Source organism: Pararge aegeria, chromosome 8 (genome assembly GCF_905163445.1).
Source record: "Pararge aegeria chromosome 8, ilParAegt1.1, whole genome shotgun sequence".
In the NCBI taxonomy this organism is placed as follows: Eukaryota; Metazoa; Arthropoda; class Insecta; order Lepidoptera; family Nymphalidae; genus Pararge; species Pararge aegeria.
In genome coordinates, this window is record NC_053187.1 from 10,069,726 (window position 1) to 10,094,190 (window position 24,465).

General features: G+C 33.2%; 1 protein-coding gene across 4 annotated transcripts in view; it reads right to left on the reverse strand.

Annotated features, from left to right (window-relative positions):
- LOC120625704 overlaps nucleotides 1-24,465 on the reverse strand; it is a 163,947-nt gene that overhangs the window by 77,446 nt on the left and 62,036 nt on the right. For all 4 annotated transcript variants that reach the window (XM_039892848.1, XM_039892847.1, XM_039892845.1 and 1 more), the window contains exon 21: nucleotides 19,840-19,972. In XM_039892848.1, coding sequence (XP_039748782.1) covers nucleotides 19,840-19,972 — 133 coding nt within the window. The remainder of the gene's footprint in view (nucleotides 1-19,839; nucleotides 19,973-24,465) is intronic.

Sequence of the window (24,465 nt, forward strand, 5' to 3'; positions counted from 1 at the left end):
ACTTCTTGTTCAAGTTATATCTGTTTTTGTATTCTCACTTCTATTTGATTTGGAATAACAACTGGTGAGAAATTTCTTAATCTTACGGCCGTTAAAAATTGTTAGTTGCTGACATCTTATTATAGAAATAAAGATGGATTTAACGCGTTTTAATACGTGAAACTTTTTTAGTCCAAAATTGTTATGGCTAGTTTATAATTTTTTGCCATATTTATACAGCCACCGGCTCCCGGCTATAGGCATGCCCACCGGCGTGGCCTCACGGCCAGCACGACCGACTGCAATCACAGCTAAAGGGGGCGGAAGCTGTACGCTACGTGACGACGCTAAATGAATGACGCACGGAATCGAATACTGAATCCTGTCAAATGTATTGCGCATTCGTGACTGTCTTTTATAAATCAATATTATATCATTACTAGTGGCTATCCCGGGGCTAAGACTTCGTATTAGATAACACCTTTAATCTTTTTACGGAAGATTTAGAGTTCCTTTACGTTACAACTTTGTCCGTCTACCACAGCTTCATGCTTCAGCAACTATTCAGTAACGGGAAATGTTGAATAGATTCTGCTTGTTCAACTTCATCGCATTTTTATTATAATTGCTAGAGGGGCGTTTTTACAATAAGGATCATGAGATATATTTAAAAAAGTGGTTTTTTCTAATTTGAGCATATTCGCTCACGTATTTTTGTAACCATATACCTAGTAAATGAGTTGTCATGAAAAATGTCGACAGGTCGAAAGTACTTTACCTTCCCCACTCACCTTTTTTCCGAATCATAAATAAACTGAGTTCATGAAAACATTATAATTCATATCAGGTACTATAACCATTTTTTTTACTGACACAGCATTTTTAAAAATCAACAATAAGTCTAGTTATGCAGTTTGGTGCTTTCGAAGTGCTCGAACAAAGAACTGTTCGTATTATCGGTTTTGTTATTTATTAAATTATACATAATGTGCTTGGGGAAATCTGCGCCAAATACCAATATTTTAACTGTCATTGTGTAAATAAAATCTACCTACAATATATATTTTTTTAATTCCACTAAAAATTTGCCCGTGATGCAGTCTAAGGTGGTAGCAGGTTAAGCAGTGCGAGGTAGATATATGACTGTTATATTCATACCATGCGGCATCGTACTGGAACGCTAAATCACTTAGTAGCACGTATTTATCGGTAGGGTGGTAAAAAGCTACGGCCGATTATAATTTACAGGTGAGAAAAGTTAGAGGTGCGCGCTGGGATTCGATCTCGGCCCCCCGGAAGTGAAGTCGAGCACCTACCCACTGCGCTATCACCGCTTCATCCTGCATTTGCGTGTAACTAGTTTATTTCAGCAGGTTTGGTTCTCAGAAAATTATTTTTATAGTATGATATTAAATTGTTTTCAAAACATAGATTTCTCATACGTCCTTACATAATTGTATTGTGGATATACTTTTAGTATAGGCTAATCCATGAACTAAATGCCATAGTATGCCTAACTGTTGTAAGCCTAATATTTGTAGTTCTGACTAAGACATTCAGTTGTTATGTTGATTTAAGCAATTATCGTGTTACAGTTCAGTGTTCCTGCATAACCGCTCATTAATCAACTGTGATTTCGATACGACTCTCTCGAAACCATTGTAGTGCTACTGTTCTATGAGTAAACAAATACAATATATGGATAAATCATCACAGGAGATAATATTATACTCTGTATCCCGTAGAAAATAATTGGCTGAAACAACTTAATGCGTTAATGATTATTATCAGATATTAGTGATGATTACTGTCTTCAGCCTTGCTTAAATCACTAAAAGTGATAATAAATCGTTTGAGCCCATGAACCCGCATTGGAGCAGCACGGTGAAAATGAGCACAAGCTCAGCAATAGGGCATAACCAGGTAAAGTCTCGTAACATTTTGAAAAGAAAACAGACGATTAATAAATCATGAGAGTAAAAGTGGTAATTTACTTGAGTTAAATATACCACTCATTAACTCCTAATTAAGTACCCTTTATTTGGTTTACAGTAAGATGACATTTAAAGGTGACTCCCATAAAAAAAAAGCATTTAAACAAGGATGACTATGGATCGAATCTATATTGTTTTGACATGCACATTACAAATATATATTATGCCTATAGTATAAAAATGTAAATTTTATTGTAATTTTTTTATGACTGCGTACCAAAATTATTACCAAATCAGTTGAACAAGAACCTGCCGTAAGAAATGGAAGAAACGTACGCAATGTAAGGCACTGCATTATTTAATACTAGCTGTTGCCCGTGATTTCGTCTGCGTATGATTTTCTTTTATGATGTGGCATTCAATTTAGTTTTAGATCCTACAAAATTTATAGTATTCAGTATCGCTAAGCCTTAAATGAGGGGTTTGCTGAGGAGTTATGTCCTCTATCTCCAACCACATTTATCAGACCTACACAGTTTGGGCAAAATTAAAACATATTATAACCTCTATAGTACAAAAATAATTATTTCAATCGGTTATAATTTGTCATATGTGGATGCTCTTCCTATCTTATGTGGCAACTCTTGCTGCTGACATTTGTGTTGCTGCTGACATAGTGGAATGAAACGTTACGATGAACGTGGCTTTTGCGGCTTTTGTGGCTTCTTGGGCTGTAGCAGCAGTTTACGATCTACTTGTAAACGACTTAACGTGTTTAAATAAAAATCTCTATTTTTTGCTAAATTAAAACAAATTAATAAGTAGTAGTTAATGATATTTAAGTCTTATTATTAATTTTTTCGATCCGAACAAACATAAAAGATTTAACTAAAAGATATTTTAAGTTAGAGAATGTCATGTTAAATACATAAATAAATACAAATAAATACAGGTAGAAACAAAGTAAGACTACTGGACTTATAACCGACTGAATATTTTATTGAGTTTCTTAACAATGCTCTTTCATACTTATGAATATTCAGAACACTGTTTATTTTGCTGAGGATTTAAGAATGAAAAAAAAAAGAAAATGTATTGCGGTACGACTTCACTATTACCATTAGGTAAGGTAAACTGTGCCGTATATTTCTAAAAGCTTTTACCAGCCTGCCCGAAACATTGCCGAAATGTTAAAGAATTTTCAGTCTTCTTACGAATTGCTCGGACGTGTTTCATGTCGATTCACGTTTTGATTTTGAAAAATCTTACATGGAAAATATTTCATGCTTACTTACCTTTGCGGCTTGCAATACCATATTTACTTACCTGAAAAAGAGAAAACTTTATTAGTAAAATAATTAATGAACTATTTTAATATGACACATTTTAGAATTTATTACTAAATCAATTTATCCCTGCCTACTGTTTCAGGAAAAAAATACATGAATATTTATGGTATAATTGTTCAAGGGTTATAAATTTATTTTATCACATTCTTTAGTTAAACTAGAACTCATATGCCTGAGAGGGGATTGTGGAAATGAGGAAGCGTAAAAGATTTATTTTAAAAGCTTTTCTACTTGATAAAAGTAGCACCTCTTTTATGACTTAATTACTTGTTTAATTTCAAAAATGTACGTAAATATTCGCTGCAAAATTTACGTTGTTCGTTAATCACGCAAACAACTGGCTGCAGCTTTTATTAAGTTTATCAAAAGTAAGAAAGGAAGATGTTCCATATTGTTTTGAATTATATTTTGTGTATCTGGCCAATTTAATAAGCCTATTAATAAATTGACTTTAACTATCCTAAAGAATATTAGTACTTATATATGTATTGAAAATTCAGAACTATGAAATATAATACTTCGCCTGAATGCTTGGAACCCGAAGTAATAGTACTTAGATTATTAGTAAGTTAAGTCAACTACGGGATATCTAAACTCAATACGTTAAAAAATGCTAGGGCGGTGGTGTAAATCCTCTGCTTATATTAAAATTTGGAATAAAGATTCGCATCATAATGTCGAGGCCCGAAGGTATGGCAAGGTAAAACCAGCACCTTAACCGAAGGAGTTTGTGTTGCAATATAATTCTATAATATCCGCTTGTAAAGGTATAAGCCGATAGAGGACACTGCAGTGAAAGATTTAATCGTGGTTGGATATTATTCTTTTTACAGACTTTTTTGTTTATGTGAAAATGGGTCCATGGATAATAATTTGCAACCAAAGTACACGACTTGCTGTATCAATCGCCAAAAAGCACAAATAATCCCATAGAAAAACGTAGAATTTTGTCGTATTAAGCTCGGACCAGCAGTTAGTTTACAAGACGCGAAAAAAATAAGGTTGAACCAAGTTTTCAATGCATTTGCTAGAGGTTGCCCACATTACTGTACCCATGTTAAATTTCCAGTGAAGTGAAGAGATTTCCAGCCAATTCCCTGTGCTGCCCTGTGGCCATCAACCTAAGGCGTGTTACGCCTTATGTGCCTGTTCACATGAGAACCCAGCATTGCAACAATGCTGCTGAGCGGAAGAAATAAGCATGGTGATAGTATACTACCCCGGCAGAGCTCTGTGACAAAAAGCCGTACTACACAGCGAGGTAGACTACGGCCTAAGCGCTTCTCATTCTAATACGAGACCCGTGCCGTGTAAGATATCCACGAGGCCAATATAAAATTTTACGAACAGACCGGTTAAAGCATGTGAAATCGCTGGGAACAGCTGCTAGCGTATAAACTGATCAATATATTACTCCCCTTTGCGTTGTGCAGCGGGATAAAAAATAACAATTTAATGAGGCAATGCTAAATAAATCATCTGCTTCTCTTACAAAAGGTTTAGGTACCTACGTTTGTGAAAAAGATAAATTTTTGGACGAGCAAACAAAAGCTTAATTTGAATTTATGTTCTTCAAACGGCCTTTTGTTCCTGAAAGTTATTACTGTGTGCATTGGACTGAGTAAAAATATTACGTTCGTATATTAATTAGTGCTGCTATAACCGGAACAGACAGGGAACGGGTCGACTGTCGCAGTGAGTGAAAGAAGCGAGATCAATAGGGTCCGACCCTGACACAATTTTCAGTGTCCGTAGGCAGACGAGGTTGCGGCGCTCAAGAATAAACACTGGCCCCCCTATATCCCGTTACACGGAGGGTGCGATTAAAATGATTTTTTATTTGAACTTTAACATTAACAAACGTTTTTGATTTCTACATTACATAACACTTTTTTCATGAAATTGTACACCAAATAGACAAATAACTGAGATTCTCTTCACTAACTTTTTCGAGCTTATAACCAATGTGTTTAATGTAGGTTTGAATGATAATGATGCTTTTCCCCCAGTATGTACTGATGATTCGAAATATATATTGTATTATGCTATTCAAAAAGATAAAACCATAATTTTGACATCTAGTTAGTCTAAATCAGCGAACGAAAGTATTTTAATACCTAATAATTCATGAAGACGACTGGTTGTAGCGGGCTTTAGCGTTTATCAATGAATCTATAAATAATACATCGTCGCGTCTTGTAATGACGATACCCTCACACTGCGGAGACTAACGTAGTGTTTATATTCTCTTCGACGGTACCTATAATTTTTATTGGTTCCCTACATTGACAAAAAACAGTCAATACTGCACTGTCCTTGAGTTTTTCAATAAGATGCGCAACATATCATCATTGTAAAATAAACCGATTTTTTCACTGACTACAATAATTCAATATCATATTGATTGTACGCTCATTGCAACTGATATCTTGTCTAATAAGTCTATGTAAATGATTATGTTATGGCAACAATATAATACTTCATCTTAGATATATTCATAGTTAGATCAACACTCTGTACGATAAAATATTGTATCCATATCTCATCTTTAAATTGCAAGTCGTTGTAAGAATAATATAAATAAATTAAATTGAGAAGTCTGTGTATTAATTCAAGTGTCTGTCGATACCAAAATAGATGCATTTTTTTTGTTTTCTCTAATTTTGGACGGATTGACCTTAAGAACGCCTAAACTGATTTTGTCGATATTTTCACAGACAGGTAAAAGATTGTATAAAACGGGGAGAGGAGTTATTGTGGTTTTTTTCGGATTTATTTAGTTATGAGGGAAGTTTTAAGCATTTAAACCAGGATAGTTTTAAAAAAAATACCTTCTCTAATTGACGTTTTTCCCAAAATAACCTTCAATAGCACTCACGTTATATGAATGGGACGGCAGGTCTCATACAAAATTCACGAAAAAAGGGTCCATGTTAACATATACATGTATACAAATTTAAATAATTTAAAACATTTCAATTTGAATTAACCATTGCGAATAATTTTTGCTTTGAACAATCTATCACCTATCCTAGCAGCATCGACTGGGAGGAGTTTTACAAAATCACCTTACCTCGCCTTTCAGTCGGTGCTAAGTAAAATGTAAAAATTACTGACACTTTCCTTGCATAAAAAGGAACGATACTATATAAAAAGTATATGATCTATACATAGTAACTTTCTACATTTTATTTGGCACGGACTTAAAAAAATTGTAAAAAATATTTATTTATTGCTTTTTAGTTGTATAACAAGGTCGTTTCTTTTTTGTCAAAAGATGTTACAAATTTTATGAGCACACCACATAAATTTGCATAACAAACTATGAGCTACTTTCTGGAATTTCCTGGGGGAAATTCGAATATCGTGGTTTGGTTTAATCTATATAAATAAGTGCTCTTTTGGAATGTCAAAATAACAGTTTTTTTCTAAATTATGAAAAATTATAATATACAGTAATTATAAAAAACAAAGCCATTTTAAAAATTTGTCTGTATGTCTGCTTCTTCCTGCTAATTTCCAAATCAGCTGGACTGATTTCTGCAGGACTTTGATTGGCAAAAAGCTACTGTCATAATATATGCCCTATGCATTTTGATTTTTCTCAACCAATACAAAAGATGGATGAAGTTGGCTGTATTCGTAAGATTTTAGAGAAAAAGTGGCGCAAGAAACTCCAGAGCAACCCATCTATTAAATGTGTTACTTACTTTTACATGTTACCAACATATTATTACAAATATTATTTTATGTTCTAATATTTTATACCATTGATCAATTTACTACCAAATTATAAAAACATACTCAACGGTATTTAGCGGTGGCATTATATCAGATCAAAATAATCTCCTCGTCGCGTCGTAATCAGCTACAATGTTTTTCCATAGTAAGCAACGTATAGAATGTTGAAAAACTGAAATAAATTAGAAGTAATGTGAAGAACAAAATAATAGAACTAAAAAAATCACAACAATTTTTGTTTACAATAAGCGACTCTACTTTACTTTGTTCCGAATCGTTCGATAGCCCATAGACATCTAGCTTTTTGCATATACAATAACATATACTTGGTCTATTCTTGTCTAAGCTACGCAACGCGTACGAAAAGGACAGATATATTATTTTTTGTTATATTTAGTTTCATGATCAATGATGCTTTCAGATTTAATCCAAATTTAAATAAAATACTGCGTTTCTATGCAAAACAATAGTTTAAAATCATAAAACAATCTTTTACTTCCTGGGAAAAAATACGCCATCATCTTAAGTATGAAATACTTAAGTTGAGTAATTTTTAAGTTGAGTAATTTTAGCATGTTCTTACCACGCAGTATCCCATTTTGTACGTGTAATCTGCCAGACAAACAAATTAAGACTGGCGCGAAATTTATACCGTTTTTGCGTTTCATACCCATTTAGTTTGGACATTTTGAGCGCTGTCCCGAAGTCTATTTCATATTAAGTTAGTGTTCAATACCGTTAAATAAACGAATAAAGAGCAGTGACCCGTATGACAGGTACGCTCTAGAATTTTCTAATAATAATTTTTGATAGCCAAATTGTTTTTGGTTCTTTAACCATTCCATCTGGGTTGGTCTTGCAGTTGAAATCTTCCATTACGGACCACGACAACCGGAGTTCGTTACCGACTCGGGGTAAGAAATTGAAAAAAAGGTGGTGTCTACTTTGGAACGTATTAAGCCTTCCCTCGGTATCTGTTATCTTTTTTAGAGCCCGCCAAGCAGCGTTGGAGCCACTGCTCCAACTTGGTGGAAGTGGACCTAGTAATTTTAATAGGTCATGTTCTAACAGTTTAATTAATAGCTTGATCATAACCTGCCACACCGGGCACCATCAGAGGGCGTTTGGCACCATCACTCGAAATGCCGTGTTGCGTCGAATACTAATTATTTGTACGATGTAATATAGTATTCACGTAAAAACGTTGTTAAAAAATGTGAGCTATCTTTTTATCATCGTACGCTGATCATAATTAATACTGTGTTCGACAAAAATATTTATTGGTCTTTAGTATATCTAAAAAAGGGTATATCTTAAGCAAATCTATTTATAATTTTCTCTTATACATAAGGCGCAATAAAGTATTTTATGGCGGAAAAAATAAATAATGTAAAATAATAAAAAATATTCAATGATAATTTTAGGCATAGAAAATTAATCCTTAAAAATGAATTGGTTTAAGGTAATCATGTGAAAGGAAACTAAAGCTATCTCACAAAATGTCTTCTTAAGTACCTCAAGTACCAGAGCATCATTGCTAAGAGATTTAATAAAATCATGTATTATTTAAATTTAACGGGATATGTTATGATAAGCAAAACCTTATAAAAATACAACCAGGTGCGAAAAGCTACATCAAATATATTTATACCTACGAGTACGCTTATAGAAAATGCTCGTATATATTATGTAAATCTTTTCCATTCTATTAATTGTATTGAAAACAAACAGAGGCGGGTGGGTAATAGTTATTGCGTCAAACATGAAGTTGCTTAAGAAATTTTCCTATCATCGTAGGCGTTTCATTGTTTGAAATGAGGGTAATAATAGATTTGTTATTAAAATACACTTGATAATAATAACCATCTATTATGTTAGGATACCTGACGATAGTAGCAACTCACGCGCTGTTTACTGTATTAATACTGCAAAGTTTGAATTAGCTTGCCGAGTTTGTAATAGAGGCTGCCTCATAATGTTTCATACCTATCGTTGTTGAAGCGCTACTTCCGTATACAACAACGTAACTTTACGACCTACTTACATAATCAATGCACAGGTCATACTTTTGAGCTACTACATTGCCATTGTACCTTTTTGTAAAGTTTCTAAAGTTATTTTGAATTCTTAAAGTAAAAAGAAAATTTTATTGCTATTTCAATGAGGCTTGTCAATTGTCTTGTATACTTAACATGTGATAAAAGTATATTTTAATAAAGAACAGCAATTAATTTTTATATGATACACAGGACACATTTTATATGTTGTATATTTATGCGCGGTCATGGTTAGGAAAAAGTTAAAAGTCATTATTTATTAATATTGCGACACCCGTGTTATTTGTCATTCAAACTCAAATTACGTGTAAGAATTTTAACCCACTTTTGAAAAATCAATTTAAGCTAAAAGGTATTTAGGTAAAGTATAATTTCCGTAAAATGCACTATGAACTGAATCTATTCGCTAAATAGTACAAAGAACATTCCACCATTGTGTACCCCTTTTACATCGTATTTCGGCTTAATGTTTGTAAACCAATTCCAAATTTCATCAATGTTGATTAAATTATCATGATATCGACTATTTTATTTTAATACATAAAATATGTATGATGGCGGCTTGTTGTTATGACCTTTAGATAGGTACCACAGGAAAAACAGCACCTTTGTTTTCTCTTACTTGTAATAAAAAAAACTAATTAAAAATGTTATTTCAGATAATAAATAATTGAGATCTTGTGGTAAATGCCGAACTCCACGTAGACAATGTCGCGATAGTGTAGGAATCTCACTACCAAGGCCTGTAAGGGTTCTTTCCTCACAATACATCACCCCGCATTGTTAGATAATTCACTCGAAGATCGTAAAAAAACGTTTTAAATTTTTTAAAATACAAAAATAAAATGTTTCAAATGTTCTATAATATGAAGATAGGTACACCGTCGAACACCTAGATACTATTTTGGGTATAGACTAATTAATCTTATAATCAGATTAATTAACAAGATTATAATTACCTACTTTAGACGTGGGCAGGCGAACCACCAAGTGTTCTACGTGTGTCTACGGAACTGCTTGTGTAATTCAATATATTATTATTATTCTTTTTTATACTTAACCAAATAGTACTGGCGTATGTTCAATGGATTCTTCATTAATTATTTTAGTCAAAAAAACGGTGATAGTCCTGTGGGTAAGACATTGATCTCACTTCGGCAGGCCGAGTTCGAATCCCAGCACACACCTCTAATTTTTTGTGCGTTTTACACAATTAAAATCACTTTCTTCAATGGTGAAGGAAAACATAGTGAGGAAACCTGCATGCTAGAGAGTTCTCAGAGGTGTGTGGAGTCAACAAATTCGCACAGAACCAGCATGGTGGACTACAGCTGCCATAGCCCCATCTCATTGTGGGAGGACACCCTTACCCTGTAGTGGGCCGGTGATGGGTTGATATGATGATGATTATTTCACTCTTGATAGTAAATACTAAAATGTTATTGAAAGAAATAAGTGATATTTAACAAATAGTCAACGAATTCATCGCTGGTTCATCATGGGACCTTGGGCTTTTGAATATTGTTAATATTGTCTTAAGTATTTAAGGACCGTGAAGTTACTCTAAGAATTTTCCGCCATTAATGAACTCTCACATTTATTTTCATTGAAACCTTTATAATACATTGGTTTATTCCATTTTAGCCCCATAATTACTCCCAAAATAAAGCTTTTTTCTGTATGAAGCAATTTATTTATATTCAGCAGCTATCTATTCTGTTCCGCGCCACTTAGATACGAGTATGTTATCTAAAGCAAGCTTTGAATCATTTGTAGTTGTTCTAATAAAATATTTCTCTAATTCATGTTACAATGTTCTGTTTTTTCACTTTCTGAGAACAGTGGTGTACTCCGTACTGGCATCCATATCCAACTTTCTATATACTTTAAAACACCATCTGTGATTTTAACCTCATGGTCATATAAAAATGAAGGATTTTTTTAGGAATTAAATGTAAATAATCTGTATAGGTTTTAATATTAATATAAAGGGAAAAGAACACTGCGAAGCCATTCTGCAAAACTAATGCTGTTCACAAAATCCTGTCGTTGAAGGAAAATAGGAAAAAGGCCTTTCCCGAATTCGTTTGTTCACGCTAGTCGAACACCTGATGCTTTTGTCATTTCAAAGGGTAACAAATAACTATTTCGTGTCTTCTTTCTTTGAAATATAAAATGTGACAAAGCCGGTATTCCTCTTTGTAACTTATTCATTTCTCATTGAATTCAAGTCTTGGTGTGTCTATTATTTTTTGACATATGAGTAGCCGCAGATGAGTAAATGTAATCTAAAAACATTCGCAAAGCTTAAGCTATAGATAGTGTCAAAGTCAAATTCATTCTCGTATGTTTTGGTTTTTTAAAAAATCTCCAGGAAACCGTTAATTTTCCCTGGTGAAAAAAAAAAATTTGCGTCTCAAGGTTGCAAGCTATATTTAGCAATTTTCTGCCAACATCGGTTTCGCTGCTAAGCCGTAATTGGTAACAAACAAATAAACAAACAGAGATACTTTCGCGTTTATAATAATACAGAATGTCTATAGCATAAACAATTCAGTACATAGGGGCTAAGATCCACATATTATCTGTTCTGTGGTGTAATACAAGATCCATAGTAATTCATGCCCCTTAATCTATTAGACTGCACACCTCGCAAGCGTGAATAGTTTTCAAATAACAAAATACAATAGAGAAATGAAAATAAATTTTGTCTGTATCTACAGCTAATGCCCTTGGAGGATTTTTTGTAAAGATTGGCAACAGTAACTTGGTAAGAAGGTATAATTTTTCGTATTAAAGCTTATATGTTTGAAATCGTAAAATAACGGGTATTGTATAACTAGTTTTATAAAGTTTATATTGCTGTTACTTATTGAATTTAGTTAAAAATGTAAACTACGGTTTAAGATTATAAACACGAAGTTAAAAAAAAATATTAAATACCTACTTTTTGAAATATAGATATTAATACATACTGGTTATATAAGTTTTTTAGGTTAAAAATCTGTGAAATGTAAATAAACGAATGAAATAGTTGCATAGTAAGTACAAGCTCTCTTTCACTAATATTTTTTCAATTGTAACTATGAAGGAAGAAGATAGAATAAAACCAAAATTAAAGCAGTTTGCTAGTGATCCGTATTACCTTTATAAAAACAGCACTCTTCGATTTGATGGCCCCCATGCAGTTACCATATTATAAACATTTTTTTAAGAAACTACTTGTTTAACTATTTAATATTATTTAAAGTACGTATAAGATTTTTAGACTGTCTACTATAAAGTCAACAATTATTTTAGGTATATATTTATAGAACTTTTGTTATCAACACGAGTTTTAGTTTAATAACGTTTTCTAATTAACTTTAACTGTATCCAATTCATCTACAATAAGCACAACTTAGCAAATGTCAATGAATCTTTTTGTTTATATAAAAATGGCAGTTACGAAGTAATTCACAAAAGTCAACATTCACTTAGAAAAGATTATCACAGGTGGATCAAGCAACATACAAGCAGGAACTTCTACTTTAGTATTTAAATTCTATAACATTTATTTTCTAATTTTTCAATTTACAACGCATAAAGAATTTAACATTTAGATATAGGCCCTACAATTGACGCGGGATATGTTAATATATATAACACGCAACTTTTAACAGAGGTATCAGGCTACAGTTGAACTGTATTGTAACAACCATGAGAAATAATATCCAGTAACTAGAATCGCCGTGAGGGTGATGAGATCTTCTTTGTCCGTGCACTTGATAGTAATAGCTTTGTATTTACACAAACAAAACGTCTTAGTTTTCGGTTCAGAGTTCTCTTCCGCGACATTCGACACGACAATGTTTGTACGTATTTAAGCGTTCGGGACGCACGTTTGACTTTAATACATTTTATTATTGGAGAAAGTTAACCTCAAAATAATATTTTTGATGCTACGTTTAGGATACGATTGGGATGCCTACGGCGCAGCGGAGAACGCCGCGTTCTGCGCAAACTCCGCCGATTCGCCCCGAGCTCGACCGATGTGGCCCAGACCTTACTCCCACGTTGCCTTGAATATTGTCCATTCTTAATATTTTTCAACCAACCATATTCTTATAACCCATTGGAAAAGTTGAGCTACAAGTGGATCGAGGCTCGGAAAAGGATACAAGCATATATCTTTAAAAAGTTATACCAATGGCTTGTAAAATAAATATTATACGTCGTAAAATACTTGTGCGTTGTCAGAAAGAGCCGCTATTGATTCAGTTTCTCGTCCATTGAAACTTATATATGCATATTATGTTGGTGGACATAGAAACGTGGTGCTGTAGGGATTTAGCAATACATAAAAGAATGTACATCACATTATTGTACCTGTATGAAACTTTTTTGTTTACTTTTTACCCAATGAACCTACACTTATAATGAATTCTACAAAGGTAATAAATAAAAAGAAGTTTACATTCTCATTAGAATTTTCAATCGGCTTTTATATTAGACTAGCTGCTGTCCGCAACTTTCCATGTGTGCCAAATTTAAACCCGTTCAGTTCAACGGTTGAGCCGAACATAGGCAGTAAACAAAAAAACAAACAATCAGACAAATATAGCATTTACAATATTAGTATGGACTTACGGAAATCTGCGATTCATCAGAGTAGAATTTAATTTCACGTGAAACAAAGAAATTTTTCCGCGGTGCCTATGTCCGTTCAGTTTATGATTTATGATTGAGACAGAAACACAGAAAGACAATTTTTAGCTTTTTAAATATATTTTTATAAGCGAGGTATCAAAGAAAACTTGAAAAATCTTCCATAGGATTGCACCCCGTTCTCAGGGGCTGTTATGGCTTAAAACATGTTTGATACATAACTTAAGAGCATATAAACTTCAATTCTAATTTTTAGGTCTCTTACTAACGTATAACTTTCTTACAACCTTCCAGCCCCTTATTTACTATATTCTAATGGAAATAGTTTAAAATTAAAAATAAATCTTGACCGCTTACTATAAAAAACATAAACGTAAAATACTCGTAAGAGCCAAGTTCAATATAAAGAATACCGGAGATGATTGTCGACTTAATTTACGTAATTTGGGGTTCTAGTTAATCTAAGGGGTTTCACATGTGTAAAACACGTTAAATATATTTTTAGTTATTGTAATATTGTGTAATTCAAGTATTGTTTAATAGGTAGTTGCATCACCAGTTCCTTTCTCTAGGCTTGAACTTGGCTATCAAGTGTTTTGATAATTCTCGCACTTGCATTAAAATATACTATATATAGTTATAATTGCAGTCAGTAAGTGGATAGTATTTGAATCCTCATCTAAAGGCTGTATCTTAAACTTGCCTTGAAATCAGGACTTGAAATTTGTATCGTACATACTTAACTTTACCTTAAGTGGTCTCCTTAGAATAACTTGATAACGTTTTAACAAAATAATATGTATGCCGTAAAACCCTTGGTCAAATTACTCTCATACAGGTTCCTTATTTAATCTTCAAGGATTTAATCATACCCGGAGTATAGTTACGTCGAAGTCACGATCTAATAACGGTCTTAGGTGAGGGTTTAGCTTCACTTATCAAATATCTGAGATGCAAGACTTAATATTTTCTTCGGGTTTCGTTTTTAATATCAAAGAAGAAAATTTCGTAGCCTGTTAAATTTTGGCTGAGAATAACAAAGAGACCCGGAATCGTGTTAATGATTTTTGCATTGTAGAACTTCGCTATGAATCTAAAATAAGATTTAAAAATACCCAACCAATCTCCGTAGCTTTGTTTTTTTTCAATAACTTAAGTAATAATATATTAGTGTGCATGACTACAATCTCACCTTATGCCTACATACTTGTCAGTAACTTTATGAGTCACGGTTAGGTTAAGCCTTTATTTAGCTTAACTATTGCTAAGTTATAAAAGAGGCGATGTAACTTCTTACAACATATTTTAGCAAAATACTGAGGTGTGGGCTATTATTATATCTGTTCTTACTTAGGTAATGTGTGGCTCAATATGAGCAACACATACTAATCTACAGCGCAGGGTAAGCAACGTTGACCCAAGTCATTGAATGCATGAGAATTTGGTATCCATCAGTCTCAACTCCTATCACTAACAAAGGATAGTTAAGTACGGACAACACGAAAGGTCGGACGGTCTTCCTGTCTAGCCGTGAATCACGCTTAAACTTCTGAATTAATTCAACTGAAACTTAGCATGATTTGAGTTTAGTAGGTACGAAGTTGTACATGGAATACTTTTTAGTAAACGGAATACTTTTTATCCCGAAATTTAGCATTTAGCTGTTTCTTTGGGAGCAGGGGTTAAAGTGCTTGACGCCTTTACATAATAACTCCATCAAATTTAAAGCAATTTTAATAATTCTATTTGCCCTGAATAACTTGTAATAGTCAGTTGAGGTCCGCCTAAATATGGTGTAGATCTAATAAATAGGATCGGAGATAGTGCACAGAGCTCAGAATGAATGGCTGACAGATGGACAGTTGGCTTGAGTATCAATTATAGATTGCCCTCCAAATATTTTCAATATATGAAGATATTGTATGTACAAAATTCGACCCGTTGGACCCGTTGGAGATTTATTTTAAGTATAGATACAGATTGAAAATTTTACAAATAACTGAAGTCCGAACTGCACTTTTCTGATTGTAGTTGAGAGCATTAATGGTTAAGTCATGTATTATCAAGAGGTATTCGATCCCCATAGCTATCGATCAGATACAGTTCTGTTCGAACTAACCTGCACGATAGGAGGACGACTGTAGTGGATACGTTTTAAGATAATTGAATTGGAAGAAAATTGAAGATCGCTTACGTATTTATTTTATGGGTATATGTTTAACCTTTTATAATCTATGTACATACGGTAAGACTTGTCTGTTTTTTGACTGAATGACTAATCAGCCTAAATCGCTGTTCACGCTAGTTCTTTTTTATTTTTAATTACCACCTTTAAGGGGGACAAAATAGGCCAGGTCCTTCTATTTTTATTTTATTTATTTATTTTAAACAACTTTATTGCATAATTAAGGGAACACACACAGGAAACCTTACATTAACCTAAATTATATGGAAAAAGGCGGCCTTATCACTAACAGTGATCTCTTCCAGGCTACCTTAACTATTGGAAAAAGGCAATGAGAGACAAGAAATCGCAATTATATATTATATAAAAATATTAAATTCTATCTTCTTTTCCTGGGCCTGTCTCCGTACTTAGTTGGCCTGAGCCGTCCGTTGTACATGACGACAATGTAACATCACGTAACATGACTGTTACGAGACTAGGCCTAATCCATAAAAAAATTGTCTTTGAGTGTTCAGTTATAGAGCAAGAGCCCGTGACTGCCAGACCTTCCTTTTATAATATAAGCTGAAAGTTTTTCTATGTATACCTTTAGTAAAGGTAAGAACGATCCCCACCCATTATACCTGGGTAGTGGTGGCTTTGGCAGGTAACAGGTAATAAAGGTGTATAAAATTCCATCTTAAATTTATTAATTTATAAAACTTATTTTTTATATATATCTGTTTGTAACAATATCACAACTTACGTCATTCATTACCAGACGCTTAATACGGTTCCAACCCTTCGCCAGACACCCCTAAACTATAATATTTTGTAATTTTACTTACGTTATTTTTTAAAAGCTGAATTTTATATATGTTTTTTGGGGAACTATAAAAAGATGTTTCTTTAGTAGCCAGACACATTCGAGGGTTCTATCATCCTGCCAGACGCATTGGAGTGCATAGAAAATGTGAGAGCGCGGTGCTTATGTACTAACTGGTGCGAGTGAGACAGGCCGTTCGGTTTATTGCGATCTTGTACTGAAAATTAGCTATCCTTTATCAAGAAATTCAATTTAATAAATTTATTATAAATTTCTAAAACAATTTGCATTAAAGTATAATTTTATAAGAAAATATAATCCGAAAAAATCACTAAATTTAGATTTTCATACGTCTTATGAAGTTTATTAGCTTATTATTTCAGCTGCATGAAGCGGAAGCATTCTAGATCGAATTTTTTTTTTTTTCTATCACAAAAAATACAAACGATCTCGTTGTCATTATTACCAACAATATTATCCGACGAAATAATCATGTCCTGAATTGAAATATTATTATCACTAACATCCGGTTCAGAAGAATTAGAATGATCCTGAAGAGTTGAAGATTGTGGACTTTTTGGTGGAGAAATTTTAATTACCTGTGATGTCGTGGGAGATTCTGTAGGTACAGGCTGTAAATAAGATTCATCTTGTGATGTAGAAGGTTGTGCTCCGATTGATTGGGAACGTAAAATTTCTTGCGATTTTATTTGAGATTCCAAATCAAGTGGTACTGAACTCGACTGGAGTGTTGATGATGAAGTTGGAGATGAGTTGCCGGTTAGCACACTGCTTATTTGTTTTTTTCTTTTTATTTTTTCAGTACTTACAGGTTCATTACTGAAGTATTTTTTCATGAGACCTGTAAATGCTTTATAACATGACCGGTGATAACGATTATCTATATATTCACCAGGTAAAATAATTTTTTTATACTTGAGGTTATGTATTTTTCTTAATTTTAAAATAGTTTGACATTTTTTAAAAGTCTCTTCCGAAAATATTACTAGATCTTCACCACTTTTTTTACAGACAAAACAAACTTCTTCTACGTTTTCGTCACTCATGATAAAAAATTTATTTATTTATTAAAACTGGATCACATTTATCAACCAAATAACACAGTTTAATATTACAATGTTTACTATTACTACGACTATATAACTGTTCACTGAATAATACAGAGTAAACGACAGCTGATGCGCAGTAAAAGATCGCAATAAACCGAACGGCCTGTCTCACTCGCACCAGTTAGTACATAAGCACCGCGCTCTCACATTTTCTATGCACTCCAATGCGTCTGGCAGGATGATAGAACCCTCGAATGTGTCTGGCTACTAAAGAAACATCTTTTTATAGTTCCCCAAAAAACATATATAAAATTCAGCTTTTAAAAAATAACGTAAGTAAAATTACAAAATATTATAGTTTAGGGGTGTCTGGCGAAGGGTTGGAACCGTATTAAGCGTCTGGTAATGAATGACGTAAGTTGTGATATTGTTACAAACAGATATATATAAAAAATAAGTTTTATAAATTAATAAATTTAAGATGGAATTTTATACACCTTTATTACCTGTTACCTGCCAAAGCCACCACTACCCAGGTATAATGGGTGGGGATCGTTCTTACCTTTACTAAAGGTATACATAGAAAAACTTTCAGCTTATATTATAAAAGGAAGGTCTGGCAGTCACGGGCTCTTGGACTATTAAGAATGAAGATACGAATTAAATTTATGGAATTTCAACCGATAAGGCAAATAAAAAATAGGAGTAAACAGATAGGGTATGTACGTTTGTGCTTTACGTGTGTGTTGAGCCTAAAAACTTGAACTTTGAAATTATAGCATCTGTGGTATCATCGGTGTAGGTCATTAGCATCAACTATAAATACTTTACCAAAATACTAATTTACTAAGTCATACAACTTTCATAAAACTTTTTAATCTCCATTTCCCTGCGCATTTCAAGGAAGAAACATGAAAATCAGCATTTAGGTTAAAACTTTTGTATTTTAAATAGGTACCGTATAAGACTTTCAAGTTTGCGTTGGATAAATTTATTACTGAACTCAAAAGCTGAAATTTGTACATTAGCATCCATTATGACAGGGTTTTAGCAAATCCTGCCCTAAAGGGGGTGTATGTCTTCCTTTTTTTTAAAAAGTATGAATGGGTTTCATTGAATTGAGTCTTAGCGGGTTGTGTAAGTCCAAAATTTTTAAAGCAATAAAAGCTGCACTTTTTTTACATGCCCTTCAAATTATTGAACAAGATTTAAGAAAACAAAAACTACAGAATACAACGGGGAATTGGTTTCTTATATCAAGAAAGGTTATTTTACGGAAACCTTTGAATTTGCGTTTGTAATTTTCACCAATTTACATATGTAAATAATAAATAATTTATTTGTATCGCTAATTCATTGTATAAACAATTTTGAATGAACACAAACGCAGTAGCTTCTAATACATAAAATAGATACCAGAGGAAAGTTTAGTTTTACCGCTGCTGTTACTTATCCGAGTAACATAAAATTACGGTATCTAGTGATAAAAGTGTATAAATTCATACGTCTGAAAAGCAAGAACCTAATTCCAAAAGCACGTTCCGGTTCACAATTACATACCCTCGTTACGGCCTATTGAAGGAACATAAAATGCTAGAGTTTACTGCTTCTCAACAATTTTTACATTGCACTGTAAGTTTAAGTACTCCTGAGGTTTAATTACTCTATGATACTTACAAAATATAAAACGAAAGAGCAGCCTTATTTATAAAACGAAACTATGAAAATGACGTTGCAGAGTGCAGAAATACTTTTATCTATCGAGATAACGAGTGCCCTTAAAACAAACCATTTTGGTAATGACCAACTTTTATCTTGATATGAATACAACTAAAATCCTTAAAATACAAGTACCATTTCAGACTTAACAAATTGTCTAATTTCTCGCTGTCATTTTTATTGTGTTTTAACTTCTGAAGAACATCCAATTTTTTAACGTTATAAAGGAGGTTTATAGCATCGGATTAGCTTAGATGAGAACGATGATGATACTGAAGATTTTTTTTTTATTATACACATTAGTTACATTATCCATTGTCATGACACAAGTAATAAGTATAAGAACTCACCTCACTAGAAGTCAGGTAACAAATTCTTGAGTCCGTACTGTCTATCGAAGCCTGTTGCACGATGCCGTAACGCGAAGATTCTCGATCACTGGTATACTCCGATCGCACGCTATCTTGCCGATCAAATACTCCTCTGCAACAAAATAAACAATATTATCCACAAAATAAACAAAATTGCAGTACAAACAAAAAAATTTAAATGATCCATCCTCATCATCATCATTTAAAGTCACTGATGGGCAAAGATCTTATCATCCCTAATTAATAAATCCATTTTGTTTTAAGTTTAGTCTGAAAGAAAAACTGGAATAGACTTCCGTAAAATGAAGTAGTAGTTTAGTAGCTTTTGGCGACAGAGAGTGACACGTGCAGGGAAGTACCAAGACCAAGCTAATTCTTCTTGTGTTCCGGTCTGTTGGGCGTGGTTTCTAGTTTATTTACAGGCACATGAGGCTGAAAACCCATGGCTAAGGTTGATGGACACAACTTTTTAGGACTTGTTCCATGCCCTGCCATGTGGAGCTCTATTCATAGGCGATGGTTTTCCTCTTACCATCATATCAGCCCGTTAATAATTAAAATGGAAAAAAAAAATTAAGTTTTTTATGGAACATTTGTGTGTTCAAGTTTGTGGTAATCGTCAGGCAGAAAGTGGGTACAATGAACTCTCATACTGCATCCATCTAACGTATAGTGTAGATACCCCAACCATATCTGGAGACCTAGACAACGACGTCAATGTTTAACTTCATATGGGTAATTATTTGATTACCAACGAGTATTGGTTTAAATGTTGATCGAATTTTTCTAAAATTAAAAATAACTGTAATCCGTGTATTTGATCAAAGTCCAAATCTTGGTAACACAAATTATAATTATAATACAGTACAATATAAAAGTATCACCAAAGAGTATAAAAACACTACGTTAGTCAATGACATTCAGAGGTGTACCTAACTTGAATCAAAATTAATAAACTGATCCCCGCCGTCATACACAGACACGAAATAGGTTTCCAAAGCCTCTATCTACGACGAGCTGAGATTCGAATTTCAGTTCCCGTTATCCCCATTGTTACGTAACACAAAGCCTGATCAAGGGATTAAAGCCCACCCATCAACCAATTGAAAAACGTTCAGAAATTCAGTCGCTTTCTTTACGTAACAATAATTGACGCTTAAATCTTTTGAGTCAAAAAGTTCTTAATTTTTTCACTTGGATCAAACCTTTTGATAGATATCAATTTATTCGCAATTATCGGAAATTCTTTCTTTTGTGCAGGTTTGTAGTAGCTTATGAACTTTTTTGAGAGACCTTTAAGAGAATTATTGTAAATATTATAATAGAAATATTGTAGTTACACTTGTAAGACAAAAGAGTTTGGTAAAGATTTGGACGTTGGACTACGTCAGACAATATTTAACCTCTACTTTGACAGTGGATAAGTACGATCCCAATAAGTAATGTAGAAGATAAATGGACATTGTTCTGTGGCAAATTCATGCATATTTAAAATACGTTGAGATTAGAAACGTACACCTGAAATAAGCCGTGTGGAATTATCATAAATTTATGTTACAAAGTGGCATAAATTTTTCTTGGATTTTAAGATGAAAGGCAAGAATGAACTTGTAAAAGCTGCCTCCCTTGAGATAGATAGAAAGCGATCATGTATAATTTCATCCACTTTCAGGCAACATCGTTAAGATATAACATCAATTTAAATGAAATTCCATCAAATTTCCGATCATGCTCGCTTTATTATCATTTCGGTAAAACATTGATTAAATTTTTTTTGTAATCTTCAGCCTACTTCTTGATGCCTCCATGCTGTTAAAATACTGGTGATTGAGTTTTCACGATTACAATTTCATTCGTAACTTTGTAAACATGAATCAATGTAGCAAATTCAACACAAATATCGCACGATACTTGATTCTAGGTGAATTAATGTACATATTATATAATGTACATATTTAGGCTATACCACAATCCTGAATACAATAACTGCAGAACTCCACATAACACAAGTAATATGAAGTAAATAAGGGAAATATATAATGCACGGGTATATTTTTAAAGTCTACTTTTTTCACGATAGCTATTCAATCACATTATTTGGCACGTTGCTTTTTTCCCACTTAAGCTAATGGATAATACTTCATACTTTGTTTTTCGATATCCCTGATGTAATTAGAACATTTTTATAGGACAGATCGGAGATGGTATAATTTATGCGCTCGGCATTACGGATTGTTTTTATCCTTATAATTTTCCTGTTTTATTGATGTCAAAAAATATTAGAAAAAAACTGAAAATATTTTTTACGATATTTCACCAGCGCCAAGTAGGTTTTTAGGAAAACGGTGTACAAAATATTTCTACTTGACTAAAACTTTCACGAGATCGACGAGCAAGTCAAATATAATAGTATAATAGTTTTAACTATTTAAATTTAGTTACTCGAATTCAGTTATAATCAAGGCGCGATTATTTACAGACATTTTCTTATGACAGACCCAAAAAGGCACAAAACAGGGAGTTGTGGAAAAATCGGGAAACCCATTGTCCTGCTGTAAGATATTTCGGCTGAAATAAAGTAGAGAATAATTTATTTTTCAAAATGATTAACAGACGGTCTGGGAAAAGGAATCAGAAAAGTCTTACGAACTAGCCATTCTGGGCATTAACGTCACGCGAATTTCGGCGTGGCGTGGCTTCTTATGACTAAAACAAATGTATGGAAATTTAAATACGTGGCTACCCGTACTTTAATTCGATTGCCATCGACGCGATTGACCCCCACGTTGCCTTGAAATAACACGCACGATTATTGTTTTTATTTATATTCGAAGTGGTGTCCGATTGGTATCTATTTTCAAGAAATAAAACTGCAAAATCTAGCAGCCATGACAGGGGAAATACCGAATGATGTCACGTCTACGATTAAACCTCATTTTGCACCGCTTGAATTTCGAAAATCTCAGCACTTGTTATTTGCGTATCAAGTATTTTGTAATTTCAAACTATTCGTTTCTCATATTTCTACCAAAATCAATAATTTTTGTCTTTGAAAAAAGACTAACTAAGGCACATTCTAAGGCTCTTACTTTCCAATGACGCCTCGATTGCGGCAATTATAACCGGCGAGAGAGTAATTTTTTTTTAATATAAATATGTTGCAATTTATATCAACAAAACCTTTAATTTCTGCAAAAGATACTTCCGACCGTAATAATACCTATAGCAGTTTCCAAAATAAGTCATCATGCCTATCACTTGGTACACAAGTTAAGCGTCAATATTGTTAAAAAACATACTAACTATTAAAATTTTAGACTTCATAAGAAAGGTTGTTATTTAAATTCAGTAAACAATATTTGATACTGTTAAAAGATAAACGTACTTTAAAATATGAATTTCCTGTTACTCTTCCATAAAACAGCGCAAAGTTATTCAATTAGCGCCTGAAAACTTATACTGCTTTGTAATTTGTGAAAGTTTCAGTCATTATGTTAACTAAGTCACCTAACGGACGCGTTACGGCCACAAGGTTTGCCCCCAGGTTCGTTAATAAACACATAGTTGTTCTAATGTTTTAGCGTTATCTAAAACCATAAAACTGTACCTATGGGTGGCATCTGTAGAATGCAAATTATTACAGCAATCACGGACAGTAATAGATTTTCCTATTGCATGTAACATACTCAGATGTTATCTATCCTACTTATAATAAAACTGTAAATAGACGAGTCCTGTACAGATTATACGCAAAAACTACTATTTCATACACTTATAGCTGATACTTTAAATTAATATTAAAACTTTTTTTTATCCCGAAGAACAATAGCGTTCTTTAGACATAGGGGATTGGCTATTTTACATGATAACTGATGATGATATGAGAGATAATAATTTTTGTAAAGATAATATTATTACAACAGCAACAATTTACTATTCGTTGTTATTTACAGGACAGACGGATTCCCTATGCTCCGACAAAAGTCCAGAGTCGGTTGTCTATCAATTTACAGACTGGATTCAAAGCTGCTTAACCAACGCAATCATCTAGTTGTGATTAAAGGTTTAAATGATCCGTGGTTAAAGCTACCATATGTATATAATACTTTTATTTAAGGCTAGATGTGCCCTGCAGCTTTGCTCGCGTACCTTACGGAACGCAGCGTACTGCATAGTCTACACCTAACCTCGTTAAATCAGATACCAAGCGTAAGTATATTTCAATTGTACAGGAAGTGGCAAATATAAAAAACTGTGACATTAACTACAGATGGTATTTCAACGTATTAAAACAAACCACTGAGGTGTGTTTGAATAATACATCTATTCTTGCTCTTGGAGCTTTAATTTTAACCCACTATTTGAACCTTCAATGACGTAAATATTGCCAATTGAAAATGGGAGTAGGTCCTTTGGACGGGCCAGAGGACCTACTCCCGTTTTGCCCTATTTAAAAAAGGTTAAATTCCCTATAGCAAATGGCTGCAAATAATGTGTAGTATAACAGCAGAACTACATATTAATCGATAGCCTTGGCTTAGCTCGTATTACTAACAAAGAATAGTAATAATTTAAGGAAGAATCGAAATCGCAGTGAAGTCCCCA